The 22,359-nt window shown below is 44.3% G+C and overlaps 1 protein-coding gene across 2 annotated transcripts in view; it reads left to right on the top strand.

The window, feature by feature from the left end:
* Positions 1-22,359, top strand: part of Ccdc146 (coiled-coil domain containing 146) — a 163,159-nt gene that overhangs the window by 98,455 nt on the left and 42,345 nt on the right. Inside the window, exons 3-4 of one of the 2 annotated variants that reach the window (XM_003469810.5) lie at positions 4,109-4,191; positions 13,916-14,125. In XM_003469810.5, coding sequence (XP_003469858.1) covers positions 4,109-4,191; positions 13,916-14,125 — 293 coding nt within the window. The remainder of the gene's footprint in view (positions 1-4,108; positions 4,192-13,915; positions 14,126-22,359) is intronic. The other variant, XM_063237611.1, reaches the window with a different exon arrangement.

The raw sequence follows: 22,359 nt of genomic DNA, 5'->3' as shown, positions 1-22,359 counted from the left end.
GCCTTTTTCTGAAATCTGGGTGGATCCCTCCATAACCCCCTAACTCCCCCATTCTGCATGCCTATGAAACCATCACCACATAGGTGATGCCAGGATCTGCCACTTGCTCAAGCAGTAGCTGGGCTCCCCTCAATGGCCTCTGAGTCCCTAGATGTCTGAGCATGGGGAAATGAATCTCAGGGAACCTGTGCTCTAGACAAGACTTTTTGATCAGGAAGTCCAGGGACACAAATGAAAATTTTACACTGCTAGATTTTTAAATCTATGAAGGGTGGGATCTTGCTGATTCCTGAAGTGTCTTTAATTCACCTTATTTTCCTGACTCAAAGTATTTGGCTTCTTTTAATGCTAATCTTTTAGTAACTATGCTTTCCATGGTCCCAACTTTGCAGATGGTTCCTTTCTGATAAAATTGAAAGCTTTTTGTTCCTGATTTTCTAGATCTGGCTAAAAGCAGCTAGCAGTACCCATGGTACAGACTATATGTTGGGTTGCTTGGAACCCTCTGCCAGATTAATTAATCCACCACCCTGAATATCAGTCTCTCACAAAATACAGTGGTATCTCGATTTATGAACTTAATTATTTTATAATTTTGGGAAAGATGGCTGTGTTTGTGTTTGTGTAGGGATGATGTGCTCATGTTTGTCACTCAATGCATGGTTTGCAGATAGAAGCAAGATTTTGCCAAACGCTTTTGTTTGCTAACTGAATTATTTGCAAATAGAAGTATTCATGAGTCAAGATGCTACCATCTCAGGACACAGGTAAAATAAAGACAGATTTTCTACCAGTATGTAACACCCATGGCCTCTCCTCTAACTTCCAGTGGAGTCCTTGTTCCCAACTCAAACTTCCTGAGCCTGACCGTTCCTGTCTGCATTCCGATTAGCATTTTGTTTTGCGCTCCAACCTGAATCTCCCATCTATCTCTGCTTACTCTGCTTACAGCATTCTAGGTCTCTCTAGCTCACATTGCCAGGCTTTTCCAAACTCCTCTTGCAAACCATTTCCGAAGACTTCTGAACCATCTGATCAGATATAGTCACAGAAAGGATCTCACTTCTCTGGTGTCAATTTTCTGTATCAGTAACTTTCCCATGCTTGGGACCTAACACCCAACACCTGAAATTTAAGAGGAGAGGTTTATTTTGGTTCACAGTTTTTAAAGGATTCAGCCCATGGTTGGTTGACTCTAAGGCAGAACAGCATGGTGGAATAGCATGGAAGAGGAACTCTGCTCATCTCATGGCAGCCAGGAAGCAGAGAGATATGCAAGGAACTGGGGACAAGAATACACCCTTCAGATCTCACCCGCAGAGACCCACTCCAGCCGTTCCTCCTAACAGCGCACTCTCCTACTGAACTCATTAAGGATGAGTGCATCGATGAGTATAAAGCCCCATAATCAGGTCATCTCCCACACACACACGGCTTGAGGAAAGTATTTTATAGCTAAACCATAACATGATTTCACAGTGTATTTAATATTTTCCACCCTGACTTAGTACGAAGACTATTGTAATCAGGGTTTGCAAGGAAAAGGAATTAATAGAGGACATATAATTTATAGGACTATAATATTTACCCAAGTCAAATGCAAACAGTGTCGGAGGATCTGTCTACACACTAGAAATCCTAAGAATCCAAATGAGGGGGGCTGGGGATTTAGCTCAGCGGCATAAGTGCCTGCCTTGCAAGCAGGCAGTCGTGAGTTCCATCCCTGGTACCGATAAAAACGAAAAAAGACAAAAAAAAAAAAAAAAAGAATCCAAATGAGGGCCTGGATCCCATGGTAATGTCCTGCAGGAGTCCAGCTGAAGATCTAGATCCCATAGCAATGCCCCTAGGAGTCCAGCTGGAGGCCTAGAGCCTATGACAATGTCTCATGAAAAGTCTCTATCAAGGATCTGCACTGGGAAAGTCCAAAGGCCAGCAGTGGAAGCTAGAAAGGCTGCACCAGTGGGATGAAGGATCTGTGCCAGCAGCTGAGGGATCTGCACTGGAGCCAGGAAGCAGTGCTCAAAGTAAGGACCAGGGCTCCTCCAAAGTGAACCGCAGCTGTCCCCCGCCACAGCGAGGTCCTGAGCTCCTCTGATGATAACAGTTGAGTTCATATCAGGAAAGCCAGCAAGACAAGCTTCTCGAGGAGAACCAATAGCACCACCTCTTCCCCTCCAGTTCTCCTTTTTATGTTGGCAATAATCCTCAGGTGGGCCTTCCACACCAGCACCACACTGATTCAGTTCAGCTGAGTGTTGCAAACTGACCACTGGCTGTCAATCCACCACAGCTATGAAACCTTGCTAGCTAGACTTAGACCTTCATATTTTTTAAATTACTTTCATTCACTTGCTAATGAATGTAAACAATTTACTAAGCACCAAAACCGTGTTCAAAATTCATGAGACACAGTAAAATAAAAATAAGCCAGACACAGATAAATATATAAAAGAGTAAAATAAAATGACAGGAAACAAAAAAATAGGCTTTTTGGGAACAGGGAAGGGGATGGGGGGAGGCTAGCAAGGGGAATAAAAGGATCTAAAATGATCCAGGTAGTGTGCCTTACGTGTACCATTTCCCCAAGACAAATGTAGCTGTTATATAATGCAAGCATACTCTAGTAAAAAAAAAATATTTTCTTTAGAAAAAAACCTCAGCTAATAGTTTAAAAACTTGGCTAATAGTACAGTGAAAAGAAGGTAAACAAGAACCTTTCCTCATGGGACCAGTTGGAGGAATGCAAAAACAATGTGTTATCACATAAATTTGTTCTCACAGATTGAATTGCGTTAGATTTTATGAAGTTCAGAGTTCCAGGGAAAGGAGATTTGGAAAGGACAGGAAGCTTTCTCATACACTGATATTTTGGCCAAGGCATGAAGAAAGAATTGGAGTGAAGCGAGCAGAAAAACGAGGCACAGCCACTGCAGCCACACAGGAAAAGCCACTCGGGCATCTGCAGAAACGCGGGCAGCAGGAGTGCGGAGGCCTCGGGAGCTGCCAGGCTACTGCGGAAGGAGGCTGGGAGGGAGCCGGGTCAGCAGCGTCCGGGGCTAAAATACCCACCGCGGCTCTTGGTTTTCTTTCCTCGTGCGGTGTGAGTGCCCTGCGGAACATGACCTAGTTTGGTTTATCTCTGTGCAGGGGAGATGGGTGGGGCCCTTATGAAAACAGGAGCGGGGGAGGGAAGGGGGCGGTTGGAAGGTTTTGTGGTAATCCATCTGGTAGATGATGTGTCTGGGACTAGTAGTTCAGAGAAAGGAGAGGAAAGTGCATGGATTCAAGAGAGCCTTCAGAGGTAGAACAGCAGGCCACTGAAAACACAAACCTTTTTCTTGAGTTCTATTTATTTTTTTAATCTTGTGTCACTAGCAGTCAACCCTAGGACAAATGCTCCCTGCATCATGGTTTTAATAAAACTCCGATGTTTGATGATAGGGTGCTGATTACCTTTAGCTCAATTCAGAGATATGGTCAAAGGTTCTCTCAGCAGAAATGAGAAAGGAACGAAGATTGTCCCTTCAAGTCCTGGGTGGACTTTTCTTGCTTCTCCAGTAGTAGAACAGAGGTATTAAGCAGCGGTGATGCTGGGTTTTTGGAGTTGGACCACCTGGGTTTACATCCTGACTGAACTGGAATTTTAACTATAACCTTGGGCAGATTATTTAACTCTTCTAAACCCTGGCTTCAAAAGGGAGATACAATTCCCACTTCCCACATTCCTGAGAATGAAATGACTGATGTACAATGCTTGCTCACAACAGATGTGCAGTAACTATTATCTCTCTCAGTTCACAAACGCCATCCTGGTAATCTACACTATCCAGGTTGTTCGCTAATCCTAAAAATAAGTTTTAACAATTGGAAGAATTTAACTCGACTCTTTCCATTTCCAGAGGGAAAAGTCACAGACCAGGGAAAGATTTGCTGGAGGACAAACACTCACTAGGTGCTCTGAACACGTGACGCCTTTTCACCACACACGCTTCTCCAGGCCTTCTCTATGTTTCCCTGCAAGGCTGTGTGAGCTCTCCGTCTATTGCTGCTACTTCCTGCTACAGGAACCTGGTGGCTCACGGTGACCTTCTGTTCTCTTCGCCAGTTACACACTATGGGAAAACTTCCTGGAACCAGAATGGCAGAGTTAAAAGCCAAGTACATGCTGCTGCACGACACGGTGATGAGGTGCGTGGCTTATGTAATAACTCAGACCCCGGTATAAAATCCAAGGAAGCAAGAGACTGAAATTGGGGAAGCAAAGGCTTTATTAGACCAGGCCTGGTGACGAGTCTCCTGGAGCCAATTTGGAGACTGCGTGCCAGAGACTGAAGGGAGGACCTTAAAAAGAGGCTGGAGGAAAAGTGGGGGGAGAAACAAAGAAACCTGCAGAGCCATCAAACTTGTTGACCCGAATCTGGAAACTGTATAGCTGTCCACTTAGTTCTGACAACCTTGGGAGCCTTTGGCGCCTTTTGAGTTACTCTCATCCTGCAGATAAGAATTATCTGCAATAACATTTGGAGAAGAAAGTAGAAAGCTAATTATCTCAGGACAGCTCGTTAACACTAACAGGTGGGAAGGGGTCGAAAGTTATAAGAAGCTAAAACTTAAGCCTTCACAAGGATTTGGAACTTAACCCTTTTGGTGCATTAGGGTTAAGCCACATCATTTTCCTGTAATTTCTTTGAAGCTAAGGCACATTTTATGACAGACCACCACCGGGTTGGGAAGAGGTCACCAAAAACCCAAAATCTTTATGGCCTAGCCTAGATAGATAGGTAAGGGGAGAGGGGAGGCAATAAGGCGCCATACAGAACAGAAAATGGCGGCTATGTTTTTCTTTCTTTCTGGGGAGGGGGATCAAGGTCAGGTAAAGGGTTATGCTAATAAGCAAATCTCCCTGCACACAAGCAAGTTACTTCAAACAAGTGTAAATTAGAGGGCCATCCTAACAGTGATTAACAACCCTTGTTAGCTTATTTTAGCACAACTTCTGTAGTTTGTAGAGGGCAACAATGGTTAACATATCAATTAGGTAAGGTTTTACAATTCTTTACAGAGAAGAGCATTGATTAACATATCAATTAGGTCATCCAAAGACATAAGAAGGAAAACACATACAGTAAGCCCATGTTACAGGTTTTGTTATAATGCACATATAACGAAGCTATTTTCTTAGAGTACAACATTCCCCACTGATTTTAGTCAGTGAGTCAAATCATTGACTCATTGACATCTGTTTATAACCTTACATGTGTCTTTAAAATCATAAGATTTTAAGATCTTTGACATAGTTTATCAACTTGTTTACAATACAAGGCCCAGTAGGAGGATTAACAAAGGTCTTGCAGCTGTCATTAAAGCTGTTAACGAAAAGGAGAAAGAAAACCAACATTTAAATTTACTCTGTTTTATCATACAAGTAACAATTTTTAAGTCAGACAGAGGCCTCCTCGAGGTCTCTACAAAGGAGGAGAACATAAAATTATCAGTTATATTAGACAATTTTAAGCTTTAAAGTGTCCTTTAAAAAAATGACAGTTCACTTATCCGCAGACTTATTGTCTTTTGAAGCCTGGACCTGCTTGCAGTAGGAACAATGAATCCAGGCAGGCTTTCAGCTACTTTGACAGTCCACTGCAGCTCAAGAGATTCACGGTGAGGTCGCTTGTCCAGGTGTCTAGGCTCTCCAGCTCACAGTGGGCAGCAGCGAAATAACCAGTGGATGGAAGTCAGAGCTAGCTGAAAAGTCTGGGGGGGACTTAATAAGATCTTGATTAGTTAAATCAGCTAATTTTTTAGAAACCTTTAAGGATAAGAGGAAGGTCTCTCACACAAAACCTCAAAAGACGAAATATCTGCAACATAGGGGGTGCATCACGCACGCAAAAGGGCAAAAGAAAAGAGACTCACCCAGTTTTCGCCAGTTTTTAAGGCCATTAGTAATTATGGTCTTTAAAATCTGACTTATCTTTTTACCTCTTCTGAACTCTGAGGCCGGTAAGCCCAATGGAGTTTTCTAATTGATCTGCAAAGCTTAGGTTAATTTGAGTTACTAGGCTATAAAAGCCAGGCCATTGTCGGACCCCACGGATAAAAAGGGAGACCAAATCAGGGAAACTGCTATCAGAGCTGACTCAGACTAAGTAGAAAACGCTTTTACCCATCTAGTGAAAGTATCAACCATCATAAGTAAACACTTATATCCTTGAAATTTAGGCCTTTTATTTTTGTAAAATCTATTTTTCAGTGTTTTCTAGGCATAGTCCCATGATAACCAGTGGTTTCTATTTGTTGCAGTACTTTTGGAATTACCAACTGGCACTGAGGGCACCTGAAGCTCACAGACTGGGCTAGCTTGATATTAGCCCCCGGGGATCTCTCGGAAGTTGAGCTACCAGATGCTGGTCTTTTTAAGTGCAAATGCGCTCTGACAAAGAAAGTAGGTGGGATCAGCAGTAATGTCAAGCTTATCTCAATCCCCACTGATTTTGGGGCTTTTTGGCTGTCTTTTGGAAGGTGGCATTTGCCAAATTATTTTCCCGTATAACAAGATCATCTTCTGCCCAATGGCTTATACAGCAGATAGTAGCCACTCTCCTTGGCATCTAGATGGCAGCCAACAAGTCTAATTTTGGGAAGCATTTTTAATCTTTTGACCCCAGAAGACAATAAACACCATTTTTTGATAAAGACACCTTGGGGCCTCAGTGTGGGCAATGAGTTTAGCCCACTATGCTGATGTCTCTGGCTCTAAGATTTGTTCCCATAGAACCTGAGAGTGTATAACGGTAGCTCCTGCGACCCACTTACCTTGATAGACACGTAACTGCTTCTATCGGAGAAGTAGGATGGAACTCCAGATGGTGACTTGTTTGCTAGATCAGGTCGAAATCCCGTGAGGTGATCAATGACCTCAGTACAATTGTGGTGAGGCAACAAGGCGTCGTCCTCAGCCAGCAAAGTACCGAGTTTGAAGCCGCTGTTTCCAGAAATAGTGCTGATAATGTACGGCTCGGGAGTTAGACATCCATCAGTCTGGCGGGGCCTTGATGAGAATCTCCAGCGAATAGGAGGAAACAATTAAGAGTTTGTGTCCAAAAGTCAATTTTTAAGCCTCCTTTATGAGGGGGCCACCAAGGAAATCACCACAGACAGGGTGCCCATCTGGCTGCCACAGAATCAAGTCTCTTGGAAAGATAGGCAACAGGCCTCTGCCAGGGTCCCAAACTCTGGATCAGTCCTGTGGCTCCTAGAAATTTTGCACTTGCCTTTTAGTCACAGGGACTGGAATCTGTTGGATGGCTCGCAACAACCAGTGCAGTCTTTCTTTGTGTAGACTGGTTCTGACAAGGTCAGAGGGACTAGCATCAGAGCAGTTATTTTCTCGGTTGGCCCCTCTGATGTGGTCCTTACTTTTCGAGCGGCCTGATCTGCCAAATTGTTTCCTAGTGTGAATAACAGCAACCCACTGAGGCAGCTAGACTGCTGCCAGCAAGTCTAGGATCTGTGGAACATTTTTTTTATCTTAGTCCCGGCTGAGGTTAAGAGACCTCGCTCCTAATAGATGGCTCCATGTACATGTATAGTAGCAAAAGCATATCTACTATCAGTATAGATGTTTACCCTCTTTCCCATGGCTAGTTTTAGCACCTCAGTCAAAGCAATGAGCTCCACCTTTTGGGCAGAGATGTCAGGCTCTAACTGCTTAACCCAGAGTACCTCCTTTTCGGTGGTCACTGCTGCCCCGGCCACTCATCTGCCTCTGCCATTCTGGATGAAGGTGCTTCCATCTGTGAAATTCCTCAGGTCATTGTCAGGCATAAGGGTGGCTGGGTTTAAAGCTGAAGAAGTCTTGAAAACTACCGACTCTGGGTCTAGGAGCAGGGCCTAATAGTATGAAATTCTAGTGTTTGAAAGCCATTTTTTGGGAGAGGTTTTGATAAGAGTCTCTAAACTGTGGGAGGTCACTACAGAAATCTTCTGTCTAAAAGTGAGTTTCTTAGCCTCTTTTAGTAGCATTGCCACAGCGGCCAGAATTTTTAGGCATGGAGGCCACCCTCCTGTTACTGGATTGAGCCTTTTGGAAAGATAGGCTATAGGCCTTTTCCAAGGGCCAATGTCCTGGGTTGGGACTCCTTTGGCAATGCCCCTGAGTTTATCTATGAATAAGGTGAATGGCTTGGTAACATCAGGGAGTCCCAGGGCTGGGGCCTCTGTCAAGGCCCACTTGAGCTGCTGCAAGTTCCGTTCACATTTATCAGTCCAGTTCAGTGAGTTTTTCCCTTAAGGGAGTCATATAGAGGGTGAGCTGTTTCAGTAAAATTTAGAATCTACAGCCTGCAGTATCCGACAGCTCCCAGAAATTCGCGCACCTGTTTCTTAGTTTCTGGGGATGGGATCTGCCATATAGCCTGCACTCTTTCTTTAGACAAAATCCTCTTTTTTCTGCAATTTGTAGCCCAAATAAGTCACAGCGTGACCACACAATTGGGCCTTTTTAGCTGAGACTTTATAGCCCAATCGCCCCAAAGTCCTTAACAGTTCCTCAGTTGCCTCTCGACAAGCTTACAAGCTTCTGGGGGGGTCGGGGCTATTAACAAGTCATCCATGAACTGCAGGAGCACTATCTCAGGGTGTTCTTCCCTAAATTCCAAAAGATCTCTTGCTAATCCCTCATCAAAAAGAGTGGGAGAGTTCTTGTAACCCTGAGGTAAACATGTCCAGGTCAGCTGTTCCTTTACCCCTGTATCTGGGTCAGTCCATTTGAAGGCAAAAAAGGGGTTGACTCACCGGAGCAAGAGGCAAAGTGAAGAAAGCATCTTTCAGGTCCAGAACCAAGTACCAGGTGTTCTCTGGATTGAGGAGGCTGAGCAGGGTATAAGGATTTGACACTGTTGGGTGCAAAGTCAAAACTCGTCTATTAACTTCTTGGAGATCCTGTACAGGGCGATAGTCTTTTGTCCCTGGCTTGTGGACTGGAAGCAAGGGCATGTTCCAGGGAGAGACACAAGGAATGAGAATACCATTGTTTCTTAGCCTCTGTATGTGGACTTTAATCTCTTTCTGGGCCTGCAGGCTTGTCGGGTATTGCCGCAAGCAGATGGGGCATGCTTGGGGTAAGAGTTCCACCATAAGGGGAACCTGGTTAATTGCTAGCCCTGGAGGGTTGTTTTCTGCCCAGGCTTCTGGAATCTCCTGTTTCCATTTACTTAACAGTTTTAACTCTAAGTCAGTTTGTGATGGCTCAGGTGCACCAGCCAGATTTCCCAGTAGATGGTAATTTTTCTGTTTTAAAAGACCTTTTGTGCTATCTCTATTAACTGGCTGAGGGGCATTTTCTCAAAACTCTCAAACCTTTGTAATTTTTGTCTAACATGTGGGGCCAACTGAGTTGCAAAGAAAACAACTGGGGATACTAGGGAAACCTCCTTACCTCTGGATGTCCAATCGGGGTGGGACAAAAGGAAAACATGGTTTTGGCATTCCAGATCAGAGAGCAGGCTTCTTCTGGATGGCACACCACCTTTTGTCCCAGGGTGCCACGTGGCAGGCCATCATTTTACTGAAACTACATACTTAACAAAAAGAGGCTTTTTTATAGGTAACAAAATTGTGTTGCATAATCTCCCAGATGTTCACAGCACATGCAAGAACTTGTATCTTATCTCTATTATCACCCATAATCTCATTTTAATGGAAACACTTTGCAGCAAAGGTTTACCAATCTTATAAATAAATCTGCCAAAACTGTTCTAATACTGTCAAATTCTGAACACATTTACTTCTTGTCAAACCTGTTATTTTCAGTACTATAGACCAAGACAAATAAAATTCACATCCTCTCGAGCTTTCTATAACTTACAATATACCCCCAAGTTTTATCTTCTTTCACATTCTGGCACAGCCAGACATTTTTACTTGAAGACAAACCACTTTCTTTGTCCCTCCTTTTTTACTATTACCAGTCAACTACCTTTCCTCTCATTTCTTAGACAACATTAAAACTCTCAGCAAAACCCTTGAACTCACCTTTTAGTAGTCTAAAACATATTTAATTATTTTGTGTCTTTTTACCACATTAAAATGTTGTATTTAAAAAAAAACTGTAACCTTTTAACTGGCTCAATTACAGTATGACCTGGTTTTTACTTGGTAAAGTTGATATGATTCTTAAAAACCATAAATATACACATATATGTGCACATATGTTTACATTTTAACCAGAAAGAAAAATACTCCTTTTAAAAGGCATGCCGAGGTTGCAAGCAATCAATTGAGGACTAAAATATTAAACATGGCACCACAACATTAAAGACACAAACAAAGGTTGTTTCATGCACAGTTTGGTGAGCTAAAGGAAATAGTTTTTTTATTATTATGAACCTTGAGTCTACTAAGCCGTATGGATCCTGCAACAGAAATGGACAACAAGCCCTAAGTTAGTAACAAATTTAAACAGGCAAACAATTCTAAAGTACAAAAACACTGCACATCAATATCTAAATCCCTCTGTCCATTTTGGGCTCATAGAAGGGGTTCCTAGGAGAGAATGTTCTGTTAGATTTGGGGTAACCAAAAGGAGAACAATTAGAACAAATGGACACACAAATTGACATACAAGACAAGACAAGCTGCAGCAAAATGGCCTTTGCTCAAAAATTAGTCAAATTTTGGGATCTGGAGGAATTAACAAATTAACCAACCAACGGAGTGGTTCCCCACCTGGGGCAGAGTCACAAATGGATGGAGATGAGTCCCAAAAACCAAAAACCAAAAAACCAATTGACTCTGTCCTCGGGAGGTTCCCACTCCCCAAATTGAGGGCATCCCCTCAAAATTACAAATTGACTGCGGCCCAAACAAACCCTCCAGAGTACTTACTTTCAAATGTTCAGAAATGAGTCTGGGGTCTTGCTCCCATCCAGGGCAAGCCCCCAAATGTAATAACTCGGACCCCGGTATAAAATCCAAGGAAGCAAGAGACTGAAATTTGGGAAGCAAAGGCTTTATTAGACCAGGCCTGGTGACGAGTCTCTGGGAGCCAATTTGGAGACTGCGTGCCAGAGACTGAAGGGAGGACTTTAAAAAGAGGCTGGAGGAAAAGTGGGGGGAGAAACAAAGAAACCTGCAGAGCCATCAAACTTGTTGACCCGAATCTGGAAACTGTATAGCTGTCCACTTAGTTTTGACAACCTCGGGAGCCTTTGGCGCCTTTTGAGTTACTCTCATCCTGCAGATAAGAATTATCTGCAATAACATTTGGAAAAGAAAGTAGAAAGCTAATTATCTCAGGACAGCTCGTTAACACTAACAGGTGGGAAGGGGTCGAAAGTTATAAGAAGCTAAAACTTAAGCCTTCACAAGGATTTGGAACTTAACCCGGTTGGTGCATTAGGGTTAAGCTACAACATTTTCCTGTAATTTCTTTGAAGCTAAGGCACATTTTATGACAGACCACCACCGGGTCGGGAAGAGGTCACCAGAAACCCAAAATCTTTATGGCCTAGATAGATAGGTAAGGGGAGAGGGGAGGCAATAAGGTGCCATACAGAACAGAAAATGGCGGTTATGTTTTTCTTCCTTTCTGGGGAGGGGGGTCAAGTCAGGTAAAGGGTTATGCTAATAAGCAAATCTCCCTGCACACAAGCAAGTTACTTCAAACAAGTGTAAATTAGAGGGCCATCCTAACAGTGATTAACAACCCTTGTTAGGTTGTTTTAGCACAACTTCTGTAGTTTGTAGAGGGCAACAATGGTTAACATATCAATTAGGTAAGGTTTTACAATTCTTTACAGAGAAGAGCACTGATTAACATATCAATTAGGTCATCCAAAGACATAAGAAGGAAAACACATACATACAGTAAGCCCCTGTTACAGGTTTTGTTATAATACACATATAGCGAAGCTATTTTCTTAGAGTACAACAGCTTAGCAATGCTCCCCGTGTCTCTGGTTGTGGTAACAGGGCCTGTGTTTGTTCATGTTCCCACCAAAGCAGACCCCGAGGCAAGGGTCTGAGTTCAAGGCATTTGAGAAACGATTTGAGCCCATGTGAAACTGGGAAGGGAGGAGTCCTGCTGGCCTGGAGTAAACAGGGTTTTGTACTGAGGGCAGCGGAGACCAGAAAGGAGGAAAATGCTGGTCCCACTCTTTCTAGCACCTTCCAGCCTCCTCCTTCCCTTTCCCCAGTGCCTGCCTCCATGGCTTGTCTTGTGTCCTCAACAGGATCCAAACAGAGACAGCAGAGTTAGAGCTCCACCCAACACTGGCCGCTGTCCTCTTCCAACCCTGACTCCTACCTTGACCCCTACTGACCCCTACAGCTACTTTTGCTCCACTGGAGGCTGTGGGCTGCTTTGCAGGGGAGGGTGAGAGGGTGCACTCACTGATGCACCTTTACTAACTCAGCTCAGATCTGGGCCTTAAGAGTCCAGTGGATTCCTGCCCTGAGCCCTGCTCCTCCTTCTCCCTCCCCCTCTCCGTCCCCTTCTCCTCTTTCCCTTTTCCCCCTCAAGACCCCCAGCAAGCCAGATCCTCACCTTCACCCACAGAGCTCCCCTCTGAGTCAGTCCAGTCTGCAGAGTGTAGTTCTGCAGAGTGGCATGTCTGGGGACATCTTTTCCTACTGCCCCATAACCAAAGCTCTGCATAGATCTCAGCTTCCTCTGAAGCCTCTTTACAGCTGCAGGGAGCTTTGTAGTCCTTCTCACCCCTGGATGGCTCAGATCTAGACCCCAGGGGAGCTCTTCAAGGTGCAGACTTGGTTTCCTTCCCAGCCCACAGTGCAGGGCCCAGGCGATCATGTTATCTCCTCCTGCTTCCAGGTTGCGCTGGGAAACAGTTGCTTCCCTTCTGCTACCTGAATTTCCCGTCTTCCTGACCCCTGGGTTCCCGGAAGGGCAGGAGGAGGTAGAGTCTGCCGTCCCGCTGGGCTGCTGCACCACACACAGGCTGGAGATGCAGAGCTGAGACGAATGACTTCAGCTTTCAGTAACAGAGAATGGATGTGCTGTCATTAGAGACGCTGTTGCCTTTGGGCCCCTGACAGCGCCTGTCATGAGAAATGTTTGCTGGATGCCGCACGGCACCAGAAACCCTGGGAAAATGGGGCTAGCTGGTCACTTCCACTGAGATGGGCTTGGTCAGGGTATGGGCAGCTCTGCAGTGAGCCAGAACCTGGTGGGCCACACTACCTGGAGAATCTGGCCTTTCAATCCCAGCTGGCCTCCCTGGCCTCTCTGAATAGCAGAGGTGACTGTTGTGGGCATTTCAAGAAAGATGCATCAAGTCTGCCAGTAAAGCTGGAGCTGAGGCTCGCTCCTGCATGGTGAGTTCTAGAAAGTCCTGGGGAACTGATCAAGTATAATTTCCTGCGTCTGTGCAGATCCACCTCTACCAGCTGCTCAGCCCCTTTGCCTTCTCCAAAGAACTGCTGTGATGTTCAAGCATACTTGCCTCGAGATTAGAATAAAAAATAATGTATGCCCATAATTTTGTAGGGATTTTTTTCTACCTGATCTGCTAATAACATGCTATTAGAAAGGTTTCTTTCTGGTAGTTTTCTAAAAAGGAAAGATCTTCTTATAGTTGTGTTAGAAGAATTAAAGAAATCCAGCACTGCTGGGGTATTGGGAGAGACCCACTCATTTCCCCTTCCCTGGAGGATGTGGTCATTCTTCACAGTCAGGGGAAGTGTGTTGTCCTTCTCAGTGGCCTTAGACATAGCCACTAATTAATAAATAGTCCCCTCTCCCCACTGATGAACAATGTGAGGCCAGGCCTTGGCCCTTGTTGACCTCAGCATCAAGTGGCCCCCAAATATCACTGAGGTGGATGAGCCCAGGGGCGGGGAGCAGCTGTGGACACACTTCTCACTGTGTGTGTCACTCTCCTCCTGTGACTAGTACTCAAGAGTCCGAGGTCCAGCTGCTACAGAACGCCAAGCGCTTCACCGAGCAGATCCAGCAGCAGCAGCAACACCTGCAGCAGGCGGATGGTTTCCCCGAGGCACTGTCCACCGAGGTCTCCAAGATGCGGGAACAGCTGCTCAAGTACCAAAATGAGTACAATGCCGCGAAGGAGAGAGAGTTCCACAACCAGTACCGACTAAGCAGGTAGGCGCGCGGGTTCCGCACACCCCCAGGGGAGCAAAACCACTTCTATAACAATCAGAAAGACCAAGGAGGGAGCCACTTTGGGTCCAAGCAATTGCAAGCTCAGTTCTTCCCCGATTCCCTGGGATGAGCAGTCCCCAGACAACTTCCAGCTTCTAGGAAACATAACATAGGCATGTGGAGGGTGTGTGGGTATGTGAAACCCTAGGCTCGGAGAGCTTCAGCCACAAAATACCCTCCACCAACAAGGTCCTGGCACTGTCCCATCCCCTGCCTGCCCAGGCTGTGGGTCCTGATCCATCTCGTGCATCTGCTCTGTGGCTCCCGGATCACTTGACGACTTGTCGCGTGATCCTATGTGCTCTCCACACGGAACTCGCTTCTTCTAAAACAGCAAAGCACAGACCACAGATGCAACCTTCATTCTCTCTTATTAAACTATTTCTTAGGGACTGAGGAAGGAAGTGACCTTCTTCTGGAAGACACACCCATTTACCCACCAGAGAACCTTTAGAGAACTAAAGCTGAAATTTGCTGCTAGAAGGGCAAATGATATTTCCCAAGTCCCTAACATTCTTCCCATGGAGCCGAAGAGTTTGTTCCCCGTCTCACCCTTCACATCAAATTGCAAAATGATGCAGCACAGGTTTAATGCTCTATGCTGTGTCCTGGCACCAAAAAGCCAACCCTTCTCTTCTAGAATTCGTTACCATTTAAGGTGGCAGAACGTTCCCTGCTGTTTATAAGAGGAGAAAGGTTACTGCCAGTGCAGAGAAAACTCAGAGTTGCCCAGAGACAAGCGAATGACCTGAGAAGTCCCCCAAACCTTGCAAGCCCTAGGGTTGAAGATCACGTCTGGGGTCTGCTTGTTCAACTGAGGGGTAGATAAAGAAGGCCAGTTTAGAAACAGAACTCTGTTCTGAGGGGCAAGAAATCAGAGGTGGTTTTTCTTTTTTTCATCTCTCAATCTAAACTTGTTTCAGACTCACCAGTGAGAGCTATATAAAGAAAGCGTAGCTATTTCTGTGCTCTGTAAGCACTCTTTCAGCTGAGAAAATAATGCAATCAAAACAATTGGCGGTTGTTCATTAGCACTGAAAACATGAATGCTTGACATTTCGTCAAAGGGTAAAAGGAACATAAGTCCAGTGGATATTTAAATTGTTTCAAATTTCCAAGCATTCCTGCCAAGGGGAGGGAGAAGCTCAGAATGCTTGCCTTTTAGGTGCAGACAGACAAATTGTTCACTGCCTCTTAGGATGGACAGAGGGATCCGCATGGTGACTTACAGTGAAGCAGAGCATTCCAAACGCACGTGTATGGGAACGGTTAGTGTGTGTCCTTCAGACTGTGTGACTTCAGATTTTTTAGCTCCCTTGCATTCTCAAAGATGAGCAGTGCAAGAATGAACCAGCTTATTTTCATAAAAATAATGGTGATCCAAACGGGAACGGCAGGAAAGAATCCTAGGCCGTGCACTGCAGGGGCTCAACATGCCTAGTACCACGCAGAACAGAAATAAACACACTCGCCACCCTGCAGGAGGAAGGCACATCGTTCCATCGCCAGATAAAAATACAGAAAGGAGGCCAGTGAGAGAAAGCTATTCATGCACATATACAGATGCTGTTTGTCAGCCCAGTACAATAAACTCTCATTTTATTCAATCTCTCCCTGACGGAAGCCCAAATAACTTAGCAAGCCTCCGCCTGGCATCTTTAGGAACTTCTGAATCACCATGAAGAACAACATATTGTTCATGTAATCTGGGGAAAGGATTTCACTCTATAATTTAGTCACTTCTTCTGTTTTCACATAATGTGAACTCTCTGATAAATGCTAATGGTCGGTCAACTATGGGCTTGCTTAATAATTATGTGCCACAATAGCCTTAAGTCTTAGGGTAATAATCACCGATGCCCTTTGACAAATACACTTCAGGAAGGTCCTGAAGGTCCTGTTTAAATAAACTAAGTAAATATATGTTGACAAATAATGAAGTAGTGAAATAAATGGCATTGAAAACTTATTCTTGGAGCAAAGTGGAAGCAATTCTCTTTCCATAAACTTTTCTCCAGAACAAGACTTCAGTATTCTCTTTAGCCTTTTCCTTGCCTGGCTTGGTTACCTCTGGGGGCTGCCCATCAGATTTGGGTGGTGACTGTACCAGGGCTCTCCTGCTAAGCCTGGGATGGTTTTGGCTGGCAGAGGAGACAGGGCCGTGGCCAACGTGCGCTGTCTGTCACAGAGTGGGCATGGGCGTGGGGGCCCTGAGCTGTGAACGTGCAGGGCTGCCCTGAGGTGACCCTGACCTTAGCGAGCGTCTCCCTCCCTCCTGTGGTTCATGCATCTCCACTGTGCACATGAGTGCAGTAGCTGTTTCCCTTCCTTCTGCCGGCAAGGACATCATCGGGGGACCAGGAAACATACAGAGCTGGTAAGGAAGGCGCAGGGGCTGATGTTAGCAGTTAGCAAGGTCCTGGATTTCCCAAGGCTGGGAGGTGACAGCGAGGCCTGCAGGAGTTGGGAGGAAACACTTACACCTTCTTTGCTCGCTTCAGGGCTGTCTGTGTCTTACCAGAAAGAGATGTGCCTGAGATACTTAAAGGTCAGATCCGCTCCAAATCTACCCAAACCCCCTGTCCCCGCCACGCAGCATCTCAGTTAGTCACAGACTCCCTAGGTGATTCCAATTCACAGTTTGAGAACTGTTTCCCAAAGCAGGTCTTCACCCTGGATGCATCTCAGAAACCCTTGACTCTGCCTGAGTGACCATCAGTCTGTGCCCCGATACTTCCGAGGACAGGGAACCTTCAGCACCCCCAGAGGCCTCCCGGCTTTGGGGGGCCTCTACACTAAGCGCTTTCCCAGGTTTGCTTCAGGACTCCTCCTCACAACTTCTGCGCAGGGGACTTCCTGAGAACATGGCGGACAGACAGCAGCAGCTACTGAAGGCTCTCTAAAGGCTCGGCTCAGAGGCCAGGAATGATGCGGACTAAGGAGATACGAACCAGTAGAGATATGCTCTGCTGACTCAGGAACGAACTGGGCTGAGAGAATCTAACTTAGAATACAGTCCTGGCGCTAAAATAGGAACAGAAAAATCTCGGTGTGGAGGCTCGACCCCGCGCCATTGGAAACCGCGGTTTGGATTTCCCGCCGCCCGGCGGCTGGCTGCCTCCACAGCGGCTCGGCAAGGAGAGACGCGCAGAAGCTCGGGAACGAGAGTCTGCGAACGGAGTCGGAAACAGGACGGACAAGGAGGAAAACTGACTGGTGGCAAGGTGAGCGAGAAACTGACTCCCTACCACAGTTTGACTCCAGCGGAGGTTTTTCTGGGCTCGGGCAGTCCTGTAAGAGCAGGGCTCGGTGACAACTCCAGCCGCACATTCCCCTCTCGGACGGGATTGGTGAAAGGTGCCTGGCCTGAGTGACGCTGCTGGCGGACTCCCTAGGCTGGCCTAACCCAGATCCCAGAGCCTGACGGTGGCCCGGAGGAGCGACTGACTCCCGCGTAGGCTGCCTCCTCCGCAACTCCCTGGGGCGCAGCGGTGGGCGGGAACAACTAGCCAGCGCAATTTGACCAGGCTGTGGCTGACAGGCAGGGAAGCCGGGCTCCTATGTAAGATTGCATTTTATAAGGAACAGAAAATATGGGGAAGGGAAGCAACAAAAAAGGCTCCTCGGCCCCCAATCCTGAGAAACAGGCAATAGTGGACACCGCACCAATATACATTAAGCACCATCTAGAGAGCCTCATAGACCAATTCAGGAATGAAGTTATCAATGACCTGAAGCTAGAAGTATGCAGAATAGTTAGAGAAATGCTAAGCACCACCCAGGAAAAAGCAGATGGTGGAATGGAAGAACAGAAAAAGAGGGGAGAATTGCTTGATGGAGAAAACAGAGAAAGCATTGAGTATGTGAAGTAGGTTCAAAGAGACTATCAAGAAATTAAGAAGTCTATGCAAGAATGGCATAACAGCTTGAAAGAAACTAAGGACAGACTATCTGAATTGGAGGGCAGACTTGAAACATGGGAGAATGAAATGAAAAACTTCTTAAAAATAACAAAGAAACACACAGCAATAATACAAAGACAAGAAGATGATAAGAGGAGCCATAACTTAAGGATTAAGAACATAAAAGAAGAAGTAGGGACACAAACAAGTGAACTACAAAAGCTACTCACAGAAATAATCCAGGAGAATTTTCCTAATTTAGCAAAAGGTAAAGATACTCAGATGTATGAGGCATACAGGACCCCAGCTACCTACAACCCTAACAGAGAAACACCCAGGCATATAATAATAAAAATTCCAGAAATTCAATACAAGAACAGAATATTAAAAGCTGTAAGAAACAAGAAACAGATCACTTACAAGGGAATACCCATCAGAATTACAGCAGATTTCTCTTCACAAACCATCAAATCACGAAGAGCATGGGGAGAAATAATTCAAGCTTTGAAAGATAATAATCTCCAGCCAAGATTGAGATATCCTGCACAACTGTCCCTGGAAATTGATGGAAAAACGAGATGCTTCCAGGATAAAGAGGAACTGGGGGAATTTGCAACCACCAATTCAACCCTACAGAAAGTATTGCAGGATATTCTAAAAAAAGAAAAATACAAAGAACCCAGAAATAGTGGCGGGGAGGCCACAACGAATGGAGCAGAGAACAAAATGAAGAAGACAAACTGACAGCTACTGACAGAAAAAGAGCTCAATAGAAATGAGACAGAGAAGATTGGATGATAGGAACAGCTTTTTTTGGAGAAAATGACATCTTAATAGGTAATGCTGATTTAGTACCATCTTGTTTTGAAGTCTCATCTAGCTTTTGTTCTTCTGTCTCCAATGGTCTAAACAGGTTGTATCTTATTGGATTTTGTTATGTACGATAGTATAAGCAAAAACCTTTTAAAGACAAGGAGATTATACAGAGACCATTGTTCATTTTCTGTTAGTTGATTCTAAATACTCTATAATGCTGTCATTCTCTTAAATGGTTTTACATTGTTTTGATATACTTAATGCTACAGTATATGAAGTTGTACTCAAGGACTTCAGGGAGGGAGTCAATATGGTAACTATTTTTGGGTCAGGATTATCTGGTGGTGAAACACTATTCTGCTTAAATGGTTATGTTTTGATCTGCCCTGTTTCGCTGTTATGCCCTCTTTTTTTTCAATCTCCACTCCATTATTTACTTTTTTATTTTTATCCATTTAATTAAAGGGAAAAATATAGCAGGATATAATATAGTAACCCACTTTGACTTTCTATTATCTCGATTTGAAGCCCTGTATTACTCTCACCATCTTGTTTTTGACTGAGGTTCCTCTATTCTGTTTTGCTGGATAGTATCAGGTTCGAAAGTTTAGGCATCAGCTGAGAAGATAATGAGATTCATTATAACGCCCATTCTCGTTGACTTTTATCTACTTTTGAAGACCTACAATATCTCCAATGTTTTGGTTTTGTCGGTTTTATTCTTTACGGTTTTGTTCAATTGTATAACAACTAATGATATAGGCAATTCTATTAGAAATAGCGGGAGGCATTATGGTAACCATTGTTGATCACCTTGTATTATGTTTTTATATTATCTATTATGTCCACCCTTTTGACTTGACCGATTCTGTTCTGTTATGTCACATTTGGTTTTACTCTCTTCCAAAAAAGCAATAAGAACCGTGGGAGCAATGAAACCCAAAATGTGTAATAGTCATTGTACAAAAGAGAGGAAAAGAAAGTGCTCTAAACTATATAACTGCATGTATATTTAAATGTATAAGATAGAAAATGATATCACAGAGTTTTATTGGATCATTGAACAGAACTGTTTGCAGTATCATTGTTGGAATGTCCACTCTACAAGCTTTAATTTTGTGACTTGAACAATTATTTCTAAGATGGCAATATGTAATCCATTAACTAGTGATTTCCTACTGCGCATTTTTTTCTCCTGTAAATCTGTATAACTTGTACCCCTTCACTGTTTATTTTTCTTTCTTTTCTTTTCTCCTTAAATAAAATAAAAAAAAAAACAAAAAAACAAAAAAAACAACTTCTGCGCAGCCCTGCTTTCTCTGCTGATGATCCATGACGCCTCCCCTGGATGCTACGCTCAGGCAGAAGCAGGTTCTGCCGGGCAGTGCCCTGTGCGAGGGTCCAGCGACATGGGCGGTGGAAGAATTTAGCAGTACTCAGGGGATACTGAGAAGCCAGAGCTCAGGGATTCACGGCGAGAGGGTAGCGGCCGGGCGGAGAGAGGACCACACCATTGAGGTGAAAGGCAGAGATTTCCCTATGTGGCTTTAATGTGAGGAGTGGGGTACAGATATCACCCCAGGGGTGCTTTTCTCAGGTCACTGTGGTCACACTGTCCATTCACCCAGTTCCAAGGACAGCCAGGTGTTGTCAAAAGAATGACAGGGTGGTTTTGTTCAACAGGGTCCAGTGCCTTGGGCATTCTAGATAATTGATTAAAGATTGACTGACATTAGTGCTCGAGCAGAGCACAATAAAATATTGTGTCCATGCTTGAGAGGGACTGCTGGCACCTCAGAGAAGAAACGCGTGGTTCCATCATCCAGTGACATGTATGTGGCTTACAAGGTGGAAAGTGAATGCATCACTCAGCCGCCATGCGGCCTTGAAGGAGACAATGACTCCCTCAGCTTCTGCACTGTCTCTGCACCCCGAGATCCTTAAAACAACCTACTTGGTGACAAGGCTCCAGTGAGGAGTGTTTGCTGCAGAAAGGAACTAAATCCTAAGGCGTTTTGATGTGGAAGCATCTGGTCCATCCAGACTTAAATTTCATGGACGTCTACAGCGCAAAAATAGAAGTAGACATGCGGGCAAAATGTTAGCAGCTAGTGGATCTAGGTAAGAGGAATTCGGGTGTCTGTGATACCGTTCTTTCAACTGCTCTGTAGATTTGAATGTTTCCAAAATACAGAGCAAAAAAAGAAAAAAATGTCTTGTGAGTTTAAAAAGTTAGGAGTTCATCACATGTGCAAGGGATGTATACAAAACCTGTTCTGCTTAACAACGCCATCACAAATGACAATCCAAAAAGAGAAAGAGAAGCATAGTGCACCTTTTATAAAAGTGGAAAATTGGAAACAATCCGAATCCTTTGAAAATAGTGGAATAACTAAACGATGTAGTTCACAGGTAGTTTGGTCCTGAAAAATAGGTAAAGAAGAGAGCTCAGGAGAGCCAAGTTTCAATGCCAAGTTAACCTTGACTGTGCAGCTTTGGAGCAGTGTTTAATGCTTCAGCTTCTTCATTTGTCCAGTGAAGATGACACCTACTTGACAAGGCTGTGAAGCTTAGAGATGATGCATATAATGTACCAGGCATGTAGTAGGTTCAGAATGAGAAAGAATCTTTAGAATCATTTTATGATGGTATAGCTACCCAACAGACCCTTGATAGAACAATTAAATTATTAATTATGAATTCTATTTATCAGCTGAGGAAATATTAACCGTTAGGTGAAAGTGGATTCAACCTCACATGTACATTTAATAAAATTTAGATACAAGGAGAATTGAAATGATCAGCCATTTTGTGCCAGGGTTAGGATTATGATCCTTCTCTTATAGAAAAACACATCTTTTCAAGGAAATAAAAGCCAACTGGTATCTTTTAGTAAAAAGCAAAATGCACGACAGAAATTAAATGAGTTTAAAATGTCTTAAGTAGCTACCCGTTTCATGCTTGTTTCTTTTAAAAATCACTCTGATCAGAAGATAACCATTAACATCTTCCAGGAGAGCCATTTTGAAACTCGCCAGTACTGAGTTGGGTTCAGAGCCCAAAGAGGAAAGCACACTGCCTCCCCCTGGTGGCTAAAAGGTAGGGTCAATATCTGGAAATTAAAACAGCTCCAGGTTTCACAAGCAGCAAAGTATCCAAAACCTCTAAAAAAATCAGCTTTGATTTGTGCTTGGGATAATTACACTATATGAAAATCAATGTGATAAATGTTGACACTAAACTTAACGTATGTCATTGCAATTAGACTTTGTAAAAATAAACTGTGGTGTGCATACCCCGCTAGAGCTGTGTTCTCAGAGCTCCCGCTGTGTAGGGTCTGCTTGATCCAGTTGTGGACCTACTGCTCCAACGCATCTTGACTTCTGGTTTACAGATAAGTCTTCTGTATTGTCAAGTTTGTGTTGATCAAATCTGGAAAATCTAAAGACTTCTTTA

The sequence above is a fragment of the Cavia porcellus genome, unplaced genomic scaffold (assembly GCF_034190915.1).
Source record: "Cavia porcellus strain 051 isolate PalLab524CR breed Dunkin Hartley unplaced genomic scaffold, mCavPor4.1 scaffold_2, whole genome shotgun sequence".
Taxonomy (NCBI): domain Eukaryota; kingdom Metazoa; phylum Chordata; class Mammalia; order Rodentia; family Caviidae; genus Cavia; species Cavia porcellus.
Note: the sequence above shows the minus strand (reverse complement) of the source record. Positions and strands in the feature narration are given on the sequence as shown.